The sequence below is a fragment of the Apodemus sylvaticus genome, chromosome 17 (assembly GCF_947179515.1).
Source record: "Apodemus sylvaticus chromosome 17, mApoSyl1.1, whole genome shotgun sequence".
NCBI lineage: Eukaryota > Metazoa > Chordata > Mammalia > Rodentia > Muridae > Apodemus > Apodemus sylvaticus.
This window is the reverse complement of record NC_067488.1, coordinates 68,914,056-68,933,937: the sequence shown is the minus strand read 5'-3', so window position 1 is coordinate 68,933,937 and position 19,882 is coordinate 68,914,056. Positions and strand designations below refer to the sequence as shown.

The window sequence follows — 19,882 nt, the reverse complement described above, 5'->3', positions numbered from 1 at the left end:
ATCTAGCCTGCAGTTTAAAGAACTTCAGTAAAGCATTGCTAACAGAGTGTCTTAGTTAGGGTTTTACTGTTGTAAACAGACACCATGACCAAGACAATTCTTATAAAGGACAACATTTAATTGGGGCTGGCTTACAGGTTCAGAGATTCAGTCTTCAAGCAGGAACATGACGACATCCAGGCAGGCATGGTGTAGGAGGAGCTGAGAGTTCTACATCTTCATCTGAAGGCTGCTAGCAGAATACTGGCTTCCAGGCAACTAGGAGGAGGGTCTTAAAGCCCACACCTACAGTGACACACCTACTCCAACAAGGCCATACCTATTCCAATAGGGCCATACCCTCTAATAGTGCCACTTCATGGGCTGAGCACAAACAAACCGTCACACAGGGGCTGTGGAGAGAGGGAAGAAGGATGAGCCAGGGAAAGGTTGGTAAACGGTGGGAAGTTACAGCTAGATAAAGAGAAGTTTCAATGTGCCACTGCACGAGAGAAAGTGACTATAGATAATGGGAATTTCCACAGTTCTGAAAAGCCAGGGGAAAGGTGTCTGAAGGCTTTACTATAAAGACGTGATGTCTGAGAAGATATGTTTACCCCGACTTGATCATACACAGTATATGCTTACACATGAATGTCACATGACACCACAAAATACAAGCACTTTTTATTAACTACAAGAAAGCAAGGCGACATCGCTGAGTCTTTAGCCATGCTGAGGAGCACTAGAAAGAGGCTTTCTTGGGCCTGGTCACATGAAGGAGCAAAGGATCATGGGAGTGAGCCAGACAGTCTGTCTTCCTGAAGCACAGGGCCTAAGAGGGAAGGTAGATAGATGCCTCACCTAGGAGTTCTGACTGGACAAGATATCTCACACCCTCACAACAGGGTGTGAGAAACAGAGCTATCCCTTCTCCCCATCCCAGCAAATCTCATTTTTCATCTCCAGCTTGCTTCTTGGGAAAACATAAGATGCTGTGGTTTTGAACAAAGTGCAAGAGCAGTGGGCTGGGCTTTAACAACCAATTATGGGCAAGCATGGGCAAGCACCTTTTCTAAGTCTCCTGTAGCATCTGCAGGCCTGGCCTCAGCTTCTCTGCAGGGCAGTAGTGAAGGCAAAGTTGTGATAACCAGAGCAGCTACTCTCTTTACATTGATACCTTCTGTGCTTTATGTAACAGTAACCAATTCTCACAGAGTCCCTCTGAGATCTGGTATGAATGAGTGAACTCAGGTTTATGGAGGCAAAAACCTCCTGCCCAGAGTTTCAGATGAGGTGGGCATACAGATCTGTCCTTGTTCTCTGTGGTCAGGCTGACCTTCCTCCTGTTTAGAGGTAAAGAAACTCTAAGCTCCCTCTGTGACCCCTGGTCTTGAGGAGGAAGTAGTAGCAAGACATAAGGAAGGGCGCTCTCAGAAGACACCCAGTGTCCCCTCCCAACTGCAGGGGTACTGGCTGCACAGAATTAACTAGTGTTCCTTCAAAATGTGTAGATGTCATCTTACTTGGAAGCCAGATCTAACATAACTAAGTTCTCATTACTGGAGCAGGTATACCTGTCACCTCAAACCTCCGCAGAGGTGGGGGAATCAGGGGTTCAAGGCCATGTTCCTGTATATAGTGAGCTCACAGCCAGCCTGGGCTACATGACACCCTGTTTCAAAACAAATAAAAGGCCTGGGCAGGTGGTGGCACTCACCTTTAATCCCAGATCCCAGGAGGCAGAAACAGAGGGAATCTCCGTGAGTTTGAGGTCAGCCTGGTCTACAGAAAAACTGTATATTGAAAAACAAAAACAAACAAAAGAGCATGAAGAAAGAGGGACAGAAGGACTTGGATTTATACTGGATCAGGGAGGGCCCAGAATGATGACCATTGCTATTCTGACAACGGATAATTCGTACTTATTTAACTTTTGTGAGCACTATATGTGTATGTGTAAAGGTGTGCTCACTCACATGTACACGCGTGGAGGCCAAAGCACTTGAGCGGCAGAAACAGGCAGTTCTCAGTGAGTTTGAGGCCAGCCTGGGCTACCTAATAAGACTGTCTCAAACAAAAACAAAAACAAACAGAAAACCCTAGTAGTAATATTGAGTAATATCGTTTGCTTTTCTCCTACGCATATATGCATACATACCATCCACAAAAATTTATTGTAAAGGTTGGTGTTTGCATTTTTATTGAACATGGAGTAACAGTTCCTCGCGCCATTAGTTTTTGTAAATCGATTTTTAATCACTAGTGTTCCTTCACATGAGTGAGCCACAGTTTATATAAGCTTCTATGACTGCTTCTCTAGTTTCCAGCTTTTTCCAATGATAAATAAGCAAGGGAACATTTTGCGTAAATATTTAGCCTCATTATTTCCTGAAGACAGACAGGAGGAAATGCCAGGCAAATGCAATGCGTTTTGTCAGGCTGTCTGATAGGTGCTGTCACATTGTTTACCAAAATGGTTCTACCTGGCCAGCACCCTCACCAAGGCTGTCGGCCGGGCCAGCCCTAGCTACATTTCGAAAACACAGACGCTCGCACAGGTAGTTGTGTCCAGCGTGCTGCAGCGGGAGGGAGCCTCGCGAAGACGCCGGTTTGGAGACCCTGGCGATGAACCCAGCGGGATTCAAGGGGCCGAAGGGTCGGGGCTGGAGGACGGAGGGCGGGCGCCGGCGCCGGCTCCGCCACTTCGCCACTTCGCGGAGGGAGGAGGAAGACTGACTGTCGGTCGGCAGACTCGGCCTCCCCAGCTCTCGGCTCAGCTCCGCACCGGCGCGCAAGGTTGGCCGAGGCGAGAGCCTCCGCCCCTTTAACAAGGACCCTCCCCTTTAAGGCGGGCGCCCGCGCGCGCCCGGCCCCGCCCTTCGGGGGTGCGCGCGCGGCGGCGGCCGCACCGGCTCCCGGGAACTCACGTGCCGGCGCGGAGTGAAGGAGCCGGGCGCGCGCGCGCGCGCAGGAGGGAGGAGGGAGGAAGGGAGAGAGAGAGAGAGAGAGAGAGAGAGAGAGGGAGAGAGAGAGAGAGAGAGGGAGAGAGAGAGAGGGAGAGAGAGAGAGGGAGGCGCCGGGGGGGGGGGCGCGCGCGCGCGCTGGGCGCTGCTGGGCTGCGGCGGCGGTTACTATGGCGGAGTCGGCCGGAGCCTCCTCCTTCTTCCCCCTTGTTGTCCTCCTGCTCGCCGGCAGCAGCGGGTCCGGGCCCCGGGGGATCCAGGGTGAGTACGGGGTGGGGTGGGGGGGGTGGGCGGCGCGGGATGCAGACGGCCAGGCGAGGCCTCGCGCTCGCCATGGGGCTCGGGCGCGCCCCCTCCCCAGCCGCGCAATATGGCCGGGCGGGGGGCGCGGAGGGCCGGGGTGGCGGTGGGTCAGCCTTGGGGACCCGCGCGCTCTTCCAGGCGGAGCCCGACCAGGGCGCCCAGGGGGTCGCGCCTCCTGCACCCTCCGCACCCAGCCCAGGCTTCCTCGAGATGTGGAGGTCCCTGGCTCCTGCCCTTCAGCACGTCCGTGCGAGGGGGGTTATTCCCTGTCAGCAGATGCTCCTGGGGGCGTCTTTTCTCCCGCCAAGATTGTGGGGTTCGGCGATGGGGGGCTCGTTTCTCTGACGTGTTCTGATGCTGAGAGCCTATGTGTACCCTAGGCTAGGAGGGTAGGGGTCTCTAAGCCTCACCTCAGCTTGGGGTGTCCCTACCTTCTCTACCCCCGCCACCCTGATAGTCTAGGCACCGGAGTCACATTCTCCCTTTCCTTCGCTCAGTCCCTTGGGTTCTGCAGGGCACCCCTTCCCACCCACCTCGGATATCCATGCCTGTAGACGCTGTTTGGAGGAAATGGGGCGAGCAGGCCACTAAACCTTTTTGGAGATTGGCCTCAGAACCACTCCAACCCTGTGAAACCTAGTTCCCCAGCTGTTAATCTGAATCTAGGTGTATTCGTGTTTGCTTTCCTCCTTGCCTCCCCCACCCCGCCCCAGGGGGCCCATTCAGTTAATCACTCCAAGGATGCTTTTCAGGTGAAATCCTGGAAACTGCTTCCACCCCCCCCCCCCCCCGATTATTTAAAGACCCTACGGTTGGACCGTCTCCCTGGCCCTTGGTCTGTACTTTTGCCTTGACACACAGTCCCTCCTCCCAGCACCCACCCTCCACACACACCCCTTTACCTTCCAACCCTAAGGGCCTTGTGTGGCCAGGCCCACCCCCACCTTTCCCACTACAGAGGTGGAGACACTACACTGTGGACGCTACACTGGCTGTGTTGTTTATAAGGCTTTTGAGGCTGGGAAGAGCACATGAAACCCTAAAATATTTCATTTGGTAGTATTCTCAAATGTGCTTTGGCATTGGGGTTGCAGAGGAAGGTTATATTTGGCAGTTGCATCGAAGTGATTATTGACCCGCAGATGGATATGGTGAGACAATTAGGATTGTATTCACTGCTCCCATTGTATGAAGCCTTCTGCTTTGGCTTCTCAACCGCCCCCAACCTCCCAGCAATGTGAGTTCGTGTGTGTGTGTGTGTGTGTGTGTGTGTGTGTCTGTGTGTGTCTGTCTGTCTGTCTGTGGCCCTTCCCAACACACACACATGATGCTCAGGTGGATCTTGGTTTAGTAATGCAGACCCTCAGTAGAAGACACCATGTTACTTTGGAGTCTCAAAAACAAGTTCATTACCCCCCTACCTTGATGTGCTCCCTCAGAGTGGTGGAGCTTGTGTGGCGGCAGCGGCGGGTCTTTGTTCACTGGCTAGTGTTTCTGTTAGGCACTGTGCTGAGTTCCCCTGTGCTGCTGCTCTTGTCACAGGTAACTGAGCAGCGGCGACCGATAAACCCCCGCCGAAGGTGGGTGAACAGCCTTACATTTGTGGGAAGAGAATAATTTTCATAAATAAGACTGTTCTCTGCAGCTTATGGGCCTTGTTTTGGGATCTGTGACAGTGCTATTTCCCTAGTAGGGTGGTAAAAATAAGGACATTCCGTCTTCAGGTTTGTCGTGTTATGTGTGTATAAATAAATCTCTAAGTCCCTCCAGTGAAATTCATATCCTGCTTCTAACATCTCCAAGATTTTGAAACAGTCAGTTCCCTACCGATTTGGTGTATCTGTGGGCTTTTCTTGTTGCTAGCATAGTTGAGAATGTTTAATTGGCAATCTAACTGGTTCTGAATGGGGTTTGTTTTCGTATCCTCCCTAAAGTGGATGTTTGTTGGGGTGACGGTGGGTGGGTATAACCAGGAGTTGGGTTCTTTTTTTGGTAAATGGGAAATTTGGTTGTATCCAGCAAACATTCTCCAAGGCCTTCAAACTTCTTGGCCAGACACTGCAGTTTTTTCCGGGATACATCTAGTTGCCAATAGAGCATGCTACAGAGACCACTGTTGCAAAAGGCTTAAAGTAAAACGTCACTTCTGGGAAAGTAGAGGCTGGGATAACAAGAAGTTGATTTTTTTCCCCTCCCCTGCATTTCCTATACAGAGCTCGTCTGTGGGCTGGAGAAGTGACAGACCAAGGCAGTTCTCAGGCCTGGTATGTGAACACCAAGTGAGGGCAGCAAGAGATAGTTGTCTACTAATTCATCCAAACTGGGGCTTAGTAAAAAGTCAGGACAAGGAGGAGGATTTTCACCCTGGAAACAGCAGCCATTGAGTAGATGATGTGTTTTAAGACCTGTCTTGGGAATTTTAACTAGTATTATAAAATGTAAAATTAAGTTAGTAGCAGGAGAACTTGATATTCATTTTTAAAGGCAACAGCAGCAAGAGAGGCATCTGAGGTTCTGATAGGAACAGTTTGCATTCTGTGAACAGCCTAGAAATGTAACCTCAATCCAAGCCTTATAGCTTCTTTGAGTGGGTATGGACTTGAAGTGCGGGGGAAGTGAACTCCTGTGGAGGGACAGGGAGCCTCTGATTAGTTTGTTCAAACAGCTCCTGGGGCAAATGTGATAAAGCACATTAAAATGGCTACTCTGGTTAAAGGTTAGAGCCAGATGGAGGGAGGAGGAGGCCAGCGCTCAGGGAACTTTGTTTCATACAGGTTGTCCTTGAACAAGTAACTTAACCTGTTACTGCCTCAACTTTCCCTCTGGAACTGAGAAGATACTGTGTGTTGCTCCGATTGGGACATTTGTGAGACTGACTTACTGATAGGCAGTTGGCACGGAGGTATTTTTAGACATGGTTTCTGAGTCCACTGAATAAGCAATGTTGAGTTACTTTTTATCTTATGGGGCAGAATAGCATACTTTGATTGATAGACACACCACATGTCCGTGTAGCTCATTTCTGATTTTGCTTTTTGGTAGCCAGGGTTCAGATTTCCTCAAGTTAATTTCTGCCTTTGGCAGGCTCTTTCCTCCCTGATCAGCAGTGTACCTGATCTAATGGAAGGCAGGCTGGAGGAGTGACCTGCTTTAGGCTTTATTGGTTGGTAATGTTATGCAACTCTGGGTGTGTTTATGGTACTATGTAAATGTTACATAAGAACATGGAGGCTGAGAGGTGACCAGAGCGTGGCTGTGAGCACAGGGAGGTTAGAAGGAAGGAAGGCTCCGTCCAGAAAGCCCTGGGAGTCTGCAGCAGGGGGGGCGGGGGGGGACACTGCGCCGCGTTTTCCTTTAGAAACCCTTTCAGATGATTGTGCTGTTCAGGGGACTGCTGTGTTATAAATAGGCTTATTCTCCACCGGTGAGCTAATTGTAACCTTGCTACCATTTAGGAATAAGTAGAGAGGAGCAGGGAGAGGAGATACACAGCGCTGCTTCAGCATGTCCTGTCGAGGCTGCTTGTTGCATCTCGGAACCTGAGTTAGCTGCTTTGCAGTCTCTTATAAGTACCCAGCAGTACAGGCTGCCATGTGGGGTGGAACTCAGCTCAGGGCACTTTAGGCTCTCTTTGTTTGTTTTATTTTTTAGTTTTTGAAAGTTAAATTAGAATACCAGTATGACTGTTGTGTTTTACTTTTGAAATCTTTGCTCCTTGCTGAAGTTCAGCTTGGGACAGCAGTCAACAATAAGTCTGGGGTTTCTCCTCTCCATACTGAGTTCTAATGTTGTCTGCCACAGGAGGCGGGCACTACTTTAAGATGGTACATCATTCTCTGTGTGTACAAGAAGATCCCCTTCCTCATCCAGCCTGCAGTGCTGATCCAGCTGCAGTACTCTCAGCTGTCCTCCCCACCGAGACTAGGCACTTGCAGCCTTAGAGGATCTGCTCCTGGGCCAGTCTCACTGACATTTCTCTCAGCCTGCACCATGGCGAGCTGGGTTTGAATACACGCTCTGTTTCAACTCATCTCAGTGTTTCTACCCTATGTGTGACTTACCCTGAGCATGGACTCCAGAGACACCATCTGCACTTTTGTCTGCTATGTACCTGTTGGCTTCCATCAGGATAAGGGGACATGGTGCACGGGCTGTCCTGCAGAGAAGCCTCCTTCTCCTTGCATAGAGCTGCCAAAGTTTGATTTAGTGGTGAATTTTCCACCCCAGCAGATCCTACCCATGCTGCAGGTCTCCGATCAGGCCATGTGGCCGGCCATCTTTTCCCATTTCCTTCTCTCTTTCCAGTCTCAAGCCTGCATTTGCCCTACTGAATCCTTTGGGTTTGACACAATCAGAGTGACCAGTGTCACATGGCTTCTCATATCTACATGGTTACATATAGGAGGTGTCTTTATTCATTCAGGAGGGTTTGTGCCTGTAACAACTTCCACCATGAGGACAGAACACTGAATGAGAGGAACAAAAATTCCCAAAGCCTTGCTGTAGTGGAACTTAAAACCACAGTGGTTTAAACTCAGCATCAGCAAACACAGTTCCCAGCCGAGGCTCTGAGGAAGGTGGTCAAGTGTGTGCCCAGAGCCGCCCTCCGTAAGCCTCTGACCAGAGGTTTCATCAGATGACCAAAAAGTAAGCCTGTTTCTGTATGAAGACACCTCTTTAGTGTGGAGTGTCACTAAGACACCACGAAACTCAAGCAAGAACAGTTCTATAACTGTTGTCTGCATCGAGTTTACCAAACACGAGTTTACCTCTTCCCAAGGCGTATCACTGTCCTCTTGTGCTGAGGAACACCAGACATCACTTCAGCACTGTGCTTGGAGACTGTTCTCCATCTCAAGATCATCAGCAAAAGCAGGGTACTCAGTAGACTGCCAGGAGGACCTGTTTACCGTGTGAGAACCTAAGTGGGAAGGCGGGTGTCACCTTGACCGACCTCCAGAGGGAACGAATGTGCTGAGCTCCTCGGGGCTTACTGTTGTGTACTTAGCCTTGAACGGCCAGGAAGGATTTTGAGCATTGTGTTTGGGGTTACAGATAACTTTCAGCAAGCAGGCAATTTCATTTGCATGCAATCGGAATAATAGAGATCAATTTCAGTAGTTAAAACCAATGTCCTGGAGATAATTGCATGATGTAGAATTTTAAGGACTCCTTTTTGTGTGTTTGTGTGTGGTATGTGTACATGTGTGAGCAGCCACACCTGGTCATCCCTTTGCGTGTTTGTGTGTGGTATATGCATGTGTGTGAGCAGCCACCCTTGGTCATGACTATGTAGAAGCCAGAGATCAATGTCAAGTGTTTTTCCAAGTCACTGTCCAGCATATTTTTGGAGACAGGGTGTCTTGGGTAGACAAGCTACCAGCAAGCCCACAGAACCTGGCTGTCGCCCCCACCACATCCTCTTCCAGTCCTTGGGTTTACAGATGTGTGCCTCCACACCTGGCTTGTATGCGGGGTGCTGGGGTCTGACCTCAGTTTCTCATGTTCACACAGGGAGCAGGTTGACTATCTCCCTAGTTCCTAAGGTCACTAATGGTGCCACCGCGCCTGAACATTTTATTGGTTTTTGGCAATGCTGGAGGTGGAACCCCAGAACTGTAATATACACGCCTAGAAGTCTTTTTTTTTTTTTTTTTTTTTTTTTTTTTTTTTTTTTTTTTTTGGTTTTTTTGGATTTTTGGTTTTTTCAAGACAGGGTTTCTCTGTATAGCCCTGGCTATCCTGGAACTCACTCTGTAGACCAGGCTGGCCTCGAACTCAGAAATTCGCCTGCCTCTGCCTCCCAGAGTGCTGGGATTACAGGTAGATGCACATATACATGCTGAGTATGTTTTGGTGATCGATAGATCCTGTAGCGTATTCTTAGTGAGCACCTTCCATACACCGGGCATTAGCATGGCTGCTAGGGAAGTAACTGCCTTTCTTCAGAATGCCCACCTTCTGCCGAATGAGATGTACAGTAGACAGTATCAGAGGATTGTGCTTCCTGGTAGCCACCCTGTTTCCTACGCAGAGCCCTGGGATCTGATGTCTTTCCACTTGTACCCAGCTACCCAGGCTAACAGTGGTGTAGTTGGTCCTACCACTTAGGAATTTGACAGATAGGTCTCAGTCAGTCGATATTCAGGTGAGTGGGCTTGATGAACTTGAACTTGCCTTCAAACCTATTCTCAAGTCCATTGCAGAAAGGAAGTCAGAGGAGCGCCAGCTGGCTTGGGAGTAAGCGAGCACCCATGTTCTGAGCTTCCCGTCCCAACAGACACTGCAGACAGAGAGGAGCTGAGAGTGGTCCCCAGCTGACAGGAGGAGTGAAACTGCTTTGAGTCCTGGGATCTGCTAGGTGGTGGGGTTTTGCAAACAACCATTAAACTTAGACGTGGACCTCGTCTTAGAGAAGCCGACCTCAGCTGGCTTGAGTCTTGCTGTGTGTGGACCAGAGACCTGTAGAAACTGAGTAAAGAATGAAGTGTACGTGTGTGTGTGTGTGTGTGAGTGTGTGTGTGTGTGTTTGTGTGTGGTGATCAGACAGCAGCAGGCACAGCAGAACAATGGGAGAATGAAGAGAAACAGCCCAGGATGTGGCCAGGAGCTCAGCATCCTGTCACTAGGCCTTACATACGAAAGTCTTCTCAGCGTGTGATGGCGTGGGGCATGGACCTGGTAGCCAGGAGGCTGGGGCTGGAAGATCATCGTCAGTTCAAGGTTGGAAGTTAAATGGAGAAATCAGGATTTGTGTACTTTCCAGATTAGCTTGGATTGAGTTGAGCTGAGGAGTTTTTAAGAATTTGTGGAGGACCCCCCTTGCGCCAGGACCTCAGGCATTGTCTTAGTGTATGTGTACTGCATTTAACACTCAGAGACGTAGATTAAATCAGTGGGTTTCTAATGGCCCAGACAAGCCTGGTCCAGAGTAGAAGTGAGAGGGATATCCTTGCCCTTCAGCAGTTTACAGGCAAATTGACTTTGCTTCTGCCTGTTGGAATTCCAGTGGAACTGCAGGAGTTCAAACCTTCTCATTCACTGGGTGATGGTGGCAGTAAAAGTCACCAATAAAAGTCTAATCTACTGGAAGTGCAGCTTCCTCTACACAGTGCCTCTAGCCTTTGAGAACTCCTTGTCTCTCAGCCTCAGCACTGAGGGCGGAGGGGGCTTAGGCAGTGGCCAGCACCTGGTGCTCTGAGTGCTGCAGTCCCCTCAGTCCCCTCCCCCGCCCCCCCCCCCCAGGGTTTCCTGTGGATGTGTACGGCTCTGCCCCCTTGTCCCCTCTGTCCTGGCCCACTGCTTCCCTGAGTTTGCATGGTCAGTGAGGTGTGGTCCTGCCCTTGGGCTTCTTGCTGCTCCTTGTCTCTGGCTGGGACCCTGGCCCTGCTGCCAGCTTTCCCAGCGTGGGCCCAGAGTGCCTTGTGTGTCCATGGCCCCGTGCCATCCCTGTTCTCCCTGGTAAGCTTCCTGGCTCCTCTCCCCTTCACTGAGGACAGTGACCCAGGGGATTTCACACTTCTGTGTCCGGGTCAGCAGTGCTTCTTTCCCTGTGGGGAGTGCTGGAGGCTCACGTTGCTTAAGGTTCTATTCTTCCTGCCTTCAGACTACGGGTCTTTCAGCTAGGATAGAACCTTGTGTATTTTAAGTGCTTAATACGTTTGTTTAATTGAATTCATTTTTTTCATCCTCTTGGCAAAGTTCTAGGCAAATAATTCTAATTCTGTCTTTGTGGGGTTTTTTTAATTTATTTTTTTTACTTTTTAATGTACGGGTGTTTTGACTGCATGTGTGTGTGTGTGTACTACATGTGTTAGAGACCAGAAGAGGTCATTGGATGCCCTGGAACCAGAGTAACAGATGGTTGTGAGCTACCATGTGGGTACAGCCAGGCCTCCTCTGCTGAGCCATCTCTACCGCCCTATGTTGTATTTTGTTTTGTTTTATTTTGTTCTTTTAAACCCCAGTCACTCAGAAATGCTATGGATATTTTTGAGTTACTTGGACATAAGCTCTCTCTGGTTTCTGTGTGAGCTATTACACATTCTACTGCAGCCAAGTGAACTCAAGTCTCAGCTCCATTGGTCTCTGTGTGTTAGCTGATTTGTTTGTCCGTTCATTTCTTTCGTCTTCATTACCTGAGTTGCCAGAAATGGTCATCCCTGTCCCTTCTCTCCTGCACAAGTGTGAGCGTCACTGCTGTCTGCTGACAGTGTGGTGCCTGGGTCAGGAGAAGACTCACCCTGCAATAATGAACCAGAAGTGTATCTACATACATGCAGCCCAAACAAACCAACAGCCGCTTTCTGGGTTTGTTATAAACTAAGTTAAGGAGAATAAACCAAATTCCTGAAGGGTTTAAGCATGACAGCTGAGTCTGTGTGTGTAGGCCGAGGAACTTTCGCACACACTCCCTCCTGGTGATTCCTGCTTAGTGTCCCTCCTCTGATGCTCAGGTATTTACCATCAGTCGTAAATTAAATTGCAGTGACAGCTCCTTAACATAAACATCAAACATCTCTTCTGAGTGAGAACAAAGCTTTCATTCTCTACACCCCAGGCTTAAAGCTGAACTTGTTTAAACAGCTCTCTGGGGTTGGGTTTGTCTCCAAGTAGCTCTCCGAAAGGCAGTTCACTGAACAGCATAGCCGAGCTGCTCTTCAGACACCTCTCTCTTGTGCAAGCTCCGTTCCAAGATCTTTTCCAAGATTTGGAGTTAAATGCCAGGTTTATCAGACGTCTATTGTTAGGTTGGTGGGTTTTGCCCCTAATACAGAAACTCCCTTTATTACACCAGTTGCTACCCCTACACACACACACACACCACCCCATAAGCGCCTTTCCACTCTCCTTGTATCACAGTACTCAGGAGGAGGCTGGAGAGGAGAACTAATTCCAGATCATTTTGGGCTACAAGCAAGATCACCTTACAAACACAAGTAAGAGGGCTCATGCTTATACCAGGCCTTCCCCAGGTTTGGCTCCTAGGACCCTCACAGCAGAAGAGAGCATTCCCTCCCGGATGTGTGCATACCCTCCTACCCCCACATAAAGCCAATCAAAAACCAAGTGCTGTTGCAGCAACGCAGGAAACGTGTGCTTGTTCCCTGGTAATAGAAACAGTCACCATGTAGTTAGTCCAGAACAACCACACACCCCAGCAAGCGCACTCCTAGCCTGATACTAAAAAGAACTGGAATTCACAAAATTCCCAAATGCCGATCAACTGATGAATGGGTAAGTGAACGCGACATATTCAAATAATGGAATCATTACAGAGCCACAGGAAGGAAACAATTACACATACTACACTATGGATAAATCCTGAAAACACTGTAGAAAAAGGAACCATGTCATGTGAGTCCATCAAGAGGACACGTCCAAACATGGATGTGTGGTTGGAGGTGCTGCTGAAGAGAGAGGCCGGTTAATGAATTTTCTTCTTCTTCTTTTTTATTTTATTAGATATTTGCTTTATTTACATTTCAAATGTTATCCCCTTTCCTCATTACCCCTCTGAAAACCCCCTATCTGCTCCCCCTCCCCCTGTTTAACCCCATCCCCAACTTCCTGACCTGGCATTCCCCTACACTGGGGCATCGAGCCTTCATAGGACCAATGGCCTCTCCTCTCATTGATGTCTGAAAAGGCCATCCTCTGCTACATATGTAGCTGGAGCCATGGGGCCCTCCATGTGTACTCTTTGGTTGGTGGTTTAGTCCCTGGGAGCTCTGGGGGTAATGGTTGGTACATATTGTTTCTCCTATTGGGCTGCAAACCCCTTCAGCTCCTTGAGTCCTTTCTCTAGCTCCTCCATTGGAGACTCTATGCTCAGTCCATTGGTTAGCTGTGAGCCATGGGTATTTTGATCCCCCTTCTAAGAAGGACCAAAGTATCCACACTTTGGTCTTCCTTCTTCAGTATCATGTGGTCTGTGAGTTGTATCTTGGGTATTCCGAGCTTTTATATCCACTTATCAGTGACTGCATACCACGTGTGTTCTTTTGTGATTGGGTTACCTCACTCAGGATATTTTCTAGTTCCATCCATTTGCCCATTGTTTTTAATAGCTGAGGTAGTACTCCATTGTGTAAATGTACCACATTTTCTGTATTCATTTCTCTGTTGAGGGGCATCTGGGTTCTTTCCAGCTTCTGGCTATTATAAATAAAGCTGCTATGAAGATAGTGGCGCATGTGTCCTTATTACATGTTGGAGCATCTTCTGAGTATATGCCCAGTAGTGGTATAGCTGAGTCCTCAGGTAGTACTATATCTAATTTTCTGAGGAACCGCCAAACTGTTTTCCAGAGTGTTTGTACCAGTTTGCAATCCCACCAACAATGGAGGAGTGTTCATTTTTCTCCACATCCTTTCCAGCATTTGCTGTCCCCTGAGTTTTTGATCTTGGCCATTTTGACAGGTATGAGGTGGAATCTCAGGGTTGTTTTGATTTGCATTTCTCTGATGATTAAGGATGTTGAACATTTCTTTAGGTGTTTCTCAGCCATCTAGTATTCCTCAGTTGAGAATTCTTTGTTTAGCTTTGTACCCCATTGTTAATAGGGTTATTTGGCTCTCTGGAGTCTAACTTCTTGAGTTCTTTGTATATATTGGATATTAGCCCTCTATCAGGTGTAGGATTGGTAAAGATCTTTTCCCAATCTGTTGGTTGCAGTTTTGTCCTATTGACAGTATCCTTTGTCTTACGGAAGCTTTGCAATTTTATGAAGTCCCATTTGTCAATTCTTGATCTTAGAGCATAAGCTGTTCTGTTCAGGAAAATGAATTTTCTTATTAAAAGTTTTCTCTTGGTATGTTGAACAACTTTTGAGAATTCCACAGTGGTGATTGGATTTTGGAAGACTTTAATGCCACAGTGTATACTTTCCAATGGTTACAATAAGTAAATTGTGCTATATGTATTTTATTACAATTTAAAACTACCATAAATCCACACACCCAAAGCAAACTGTGTAATGTAATCTCAAATACAAAAACTAAACAAATGTACAGGAAAAAAAAAATTGAAAGCACCGTGCTTTTCCAAGTGTTCTCTAGGCCTTCTGCCGTGTCCCAAGTCCTAACAATCTCTGACTGCACAGGGAAGGCAACTCGGGTCCTGTCACCTTTTCCTCTGTTCTCTCCCTGGCAGTGTCTGGTAAACGCAGAGACACTGAGTTAGACCAACAGTGTTGGATAAGTCTCAGCCCGTAAGTTACATGCACTTCTAGACTATAATGTTATTTATATTAGATTTATTAATTTTGTTAGTGTTTTGCGTGCGTGCGTGCGTGCGTGCGTGTGTGTGTGTGTGTGTGTGTGTGTGGCTGTGTGTACCATATTTGTGCTTGGCAGACATGGAGGTCAGAAGAGGGCATCAGATGCCCAATGGCTGAAGTTACAGATGGTTGTGACCTATCACGTGGGCACTGGCAGTTAAACCCCACTCGACAAGAACAAGTGCTCTTAACCATTGAGCCATCTCTCCAGCTTGTACTGACACAGGGTCTCACTGTGTAGTCGTCTCTGGCTCAGAACTTGCTATTTAGACCAGGTGGCTTCACACGAATCCGCCTGAGCGTCACTGAGTGCTGAGACTACGAACACACACTGTTCCCACCACCCTGTCTCTTTTACTTTTGAGAGGATCTCACACATCCCAAGCTAGCCTTGAACTTCCAACTGTCCACCTCTGAGTAGACATCGGTCTTAGGCGGTGCCAGGCTGTCTCCATGTTAAGCAAGGATTCTGCTACCCAAGCTCCTCCTCAAAGCCCCTGTCTGCCATTCTCCCCACTGCTTAGAATGAGACAGTCACCACACATCTATCTAGAAAACTGCCGAACTGCTTACAAGAGCCTTGAGTTGGAGGCCAGAGAGATGACTCAACTGATTCAAAAGCACTTCTGGCCAGCCCTGACGACATGAGTTCGACTCCTGGGACCCACATGGGAAAGAGGTGACTACAGATAGTTCTCCTCTTGACCTCTACACACACATGCCTTGGAATGTGTACTGATTCCCTACAAATAAATAAATTTTAAAAATAAAAGAGATCTGAATTAGACAATAAAAAGTTATCTTCTCTGAACTGTCACAAATGTTTGGTTTGCTCAGGGGATAAAAAAGTGGGAAGGCAGTAATTGGAGGACCCTTGCTTAACATGGAGACAGCCTGGCACCGCCTAAAATCAGATGTCCATTCAGAGGTGGACAGTTGGAAGTTCAGGTCCCAAAGTTCAAACTATGCTAAGTAGAAAAATCTTGTACCAGCAACTTGTACCAGCAAAGTAATTACACTTTGGCTGCCCTTTCCCAAGTACCATTTCATCTTCACGATCATCAAAACTGAATTTTAAAACACACAAAGTTCTGAGTGCTCAGACACAATACAGTCAGAGACCACAACACAGTGGTGTCCAGAAAACTGGGCTGATTTGGCGAAGAGACTTTTTTTTTTTTTTTTTTTTTTTTTTTTTTTTTTAGAATATTCTAAGCCCAATTGTTAAAAACATTTAATCAGATGTATAACTTTGTTTCTGGTCTTTCAGTTTCAGATCCACACGTCTGTCCTTATGTGGTATTTGATAAGTATGAATTTGTAGAGTAGAAAGTTTGAAATGAGTTCTCTGACTTGGTTCTTTTATTTCTACCTCCATGGTTGCCTTGACTCATCAGGGTCCCTTATAATGCTATGTGAATTTTATAGTCAGCTTTTCCATGGGGGAGGGGCATAGCCACTTTGATGTGATTGATAGTGATAGCACCGTGTCCTCTCATATGTAATTTATAATACAGGATATTTGGGACTGGAGAGATTACTCAGCAGTTAAGAGCATGCCCTGCTCTTGCAGATGTCCTGAGTGTGGTTTCCATTTCCGGCACCTCCTTCGGGCTGTTCACAACTGCCTGTAACTCCAGCTCCAGGAGATCTGGTGCCCTCTGCAGGCCTCTGAGGGCACCTGCACTCATGTGCACATGCTAGCACGCAGATACAAGTACACATAGTTAAAAATAAAATAAATACTTAAAAAAAATATATGTGATAGCCAGGCATAGTGGCTCACACCTTTAATCCCAGCACTCAGGAGGCAGAAGCATGTGGATCCTCTGTGACTTTGAGGCCAGCCTGGTCTACAGAGTGAGTTCTGGGACAGCCAGAGCTACATAATGAGACCCTGTCCCAATATATAAATAAACATATGTATATATGTATATATACACATCTATATATATACATGTATATATGGTAATGTATTTCATATATCTTATGTAGAATTTATATGTTGGTGAACAAATTAGGTTCCCATTCTTTGTGTATTACTGAATTTATTTTGAAAGTTACATGTGAGGAGCCAGGGAGAGATGTAAGTAAATAGAGCGCGTAACTGAGCACTAGCGCTCAGGTTCTGCAGCCACCCTCCAGGCTGCTTACCCCGCTTTTCTCCATTGCTTCTCTGTGTCTGATGTGCCTGCTGTTCTGAGAGGCGCCACCATCCATTCACGAACACTTTAAAGAAGGAAACGGGGATTGTGTAAAGCCAAAAGGAAAACAACCCAGTCACAGAAAAATACACTGGGACTAGTGGCATGGCTCTGCACACCTCTCACATACATCACATGCACCACACATACACACACAGATTGCATACACACATCCTACACAGACACATCACATACTCACACAGCACACAGATCACATGCATACATCACATACCATTCACACTCACTTATCATATCCATATCATACATACATCAAATGCACACACATACATACAAATAAAAATTTTCAAAAGATAATGGGCATTAAAAGACCAAACTAGCATACAATGTTTAGAATAGCCTTAGTAATTTTTACAGAGACTGGATGTCCTACTGCGTGACTAGAACTGGGAAGCTAGTAGCAAGGGTGGACTTTGATAAGCAGCACAGGGTGGGACAGCTCATGGTGTGGAGATGTCAGACTGCAGACCTGTGGGGAGGCACAGCAGAAAGAGTGACCTGGTAGAGACCAAACAGCCTGACACAAGACCACTCACAAGACCTTGTCCTTATATGGAATCACTGGGCTCAGAAGGAATATGCTGCCGACCAACTGGCCAGAGTAACGAGGCTGGACAAGCCACAGGATTAGATCAGACGTGAATGATTGCAGGCCATAATTATCAAAGCATAAGCAAAGGAGGAACCTATCTGTAGGGATGGGCGTGATGGCTCTTGCCACTGAGTGTGACAACCTGAGTGTGCTCCCCTGAGACCACACGGGGATCTTATGTTCCTTGGTTGTCCTCTCTCTTCCTCTGTGCAGTATAGCATGAATGTGCGTGCACGCATGTGTACACACACACACACACACACACACACACAGGAGTAGATGTTTTAAAGAGCCCATTTTTAAGCCTTAGAACTACTAAGGAAATACATTGAATTCAGTTTTTAGTTTTGAATGGATCTAGTGAATGCATAGTGTGAGAGGCATCTGAGTCAGAGACTCTGCCTAGTGGGCCAGAGGAGGGCAGTGCTAAGGACACGGTGCTTACAGTTGGGCCTGCCACAAAGGGAGCCATCTAGAAATTGTGTGTGTCATAATTAGAACTGACACTGAACATAAGTGGCACAGACCTGGAGTTCCAGCAGTCAGGAGGCTGGGGCACGAGGAGTTGAAAGCTAGCCTAGGCTACATAGCAGGATCCTGTCTTGAAAAGCCAAAAGACAGGGGCTAGAGAGTTGGCTCAGGTGTTATGAGCACTTGATGTTCTTGCAAGAGGACCCAGGTTCAGTTCCTAGCACCCACACTGCGGCTCACAGCCATCTATAACTGCAGGTTCAGAGACTCTGACACCTTCTAGCCTCTACAAGCACCAGGTATATACATGGTGTGTGTGTGTGTGTGTGTGTGTGCGTGTGTGTACACACACAAGCAAACACAAATGTAATAAATCGGAAAGAACAGTCACATGTGAAGCCACCCACCTCCCCAGCACTCAGTGGGCAGAGGCAGGAGGATCAGGAATTTAAGGCTGGTCTGGGTGGTGGGAGATCCTATCTCAGAGACAGAGAGGGGCCAAAAAAAGTAAAATTGAATTGTATGCAAGTCAGACCCTCAGACCTGCAGAGGTGTGCGTGCTGAAAGGACACCACTAGGAGGCAGCAGACCCCAGGACGTGGGATCCCCAGCAGGTGATTTTCCTGAATGTAGTAACATGGGTCTGACTTTTAAAAGCTTTTGGCCAAATGTAATGACACCGTGGGTTTTTGGTTCAGATTTGAACAAGGCATCTTTCCCTCAACAGCATAACAGTCAGGGTCAGGGATGTGGTGGGGAGGGGTCAGGGGCACGGCGGGAAGTGCGAGCCGAGCAGGTTGTTTTGTTTTTTTTGTTTTTTGTTTTTGTTTTTGGATTTCATTTTTTCGAGAATTTGGTTTTTTTGAGACAGGGTCTCTCTGTATAGCCCTGGCTGTCCTGGAACTCACTCTGTAGACCAGGCTGGCCTCGAACTCAGAAATCTGCCTGCTTCTGCCTCCCAGAGTGCTGGGATTACAGGCGTGTGCCACCACGGCCCGGCCCGAGCAGTTTAAGATGTAACTTGTAGAGGATTCTCACAGCTAGCCTGGGCTCAGCTGCCCCGCCCTGCTCTTAGAATCCAGTCACGGACAGCCGCAGATGCTGGACCAGGCTGTTTGCACCCCGGAGTGTTTGGAACAACACCGTTCTCCCTCTGTCTTGAAGGGCTTAAGCACTGCAGTGATAAACGGCCACTAGATTTATTTTGTGTTGTGGGAGGGGTGTCATAAGCAAATGTTTAGATCATAGGACAACTTTCCGGAGTCAGGTCTCTCCCGAGATGTGATGTTCCTGGGGTCAGACGTGGGTTCTTAGGCTTGGCAGCAGTCATACTTACCTGCTGAGCTGCCTCACCGACCCAGTGAGAAAACCCAGGCTTTGAGTAAAGGTTTCCTGTGAATCTACTCATACTCTATCCTGGAGCCATAGGGGAATGGACCACAGTCTGGATTTTGTTTTGTTTTTGTTTTTAAATAATACTTCAGCCAGAACACTGTCAGTGACCCAGCCCTCCTGTTTGTAGAGATGCCAGAAATCCTGGCTGTTGCACTGGGACCCACTGAAGGTCTGGCCACCGAGGAGAGCTGACTGTGGGGTTTCTCTAACACTTGACAGCCTAATGGTTTGGAGGTAAAACCATTTTTAAGGAGGTAAAAATGTCTGAATAAAGGGAGTGAGAAGACAGAATACAAACTGTCAAAGGCCAAGGTCGGCACGGTGACTGTTTGGAAATCTGGCTTTTGAAGCTGGAGTGGGAAGATCCAGGTTCCAGGCTGACTGTCGTGTGACAGTCTCACAACAAGAGGGAACTTCATTGTGTATGCAGACCAGCCTCTTAAAAGTAGGGTAGGCAGCTACATCAGTGTGTGTGGCACGGGCAGAAGTCCTGGGCAAGGTCACAGGGACACTGGAGAGTACTGTAGTGCTCTAGGACACCTGGGTTTGTAAGGTCCAGATACTGCCACCTGCTTACTTACCGTTTGTGAACCCCTGACCTTCTCTAAGGCCTTGGTTTCACTGTCTGCCTTGGCTCTGAGCTGTGTGGAGGCCATGTACGAGAATGCAGATC

The 19,882-nt window shown here is 47.8% G+C and overlaps 1 protein-coding gene across 1 annotated transcript in view; it reads left to right on the top strand.

Moving 5' to 3' along the window:
* The first annotated feature begins 3,072 nt into the window (after positions 1 to 3,072).
* Positions 3,073 to 19,882, top strand: part of Acvr1b (activin A receptor type 1B) — a 38,298-nt gene continuing 21,488 nt past the window's right edge. The window contains exon 1 of the mRNA XM_052160850.1: positions 3,073 to 3,206. Coding sequence (XP_052016810.1) covers positions 3,116 to 3,206 — 91 coding nt within the window. The 5' untranslated portion in view covers positions 3,073 to 3,115. The remainder of the gene's footprint in view (positions 3,207 to 19,882) is intronic.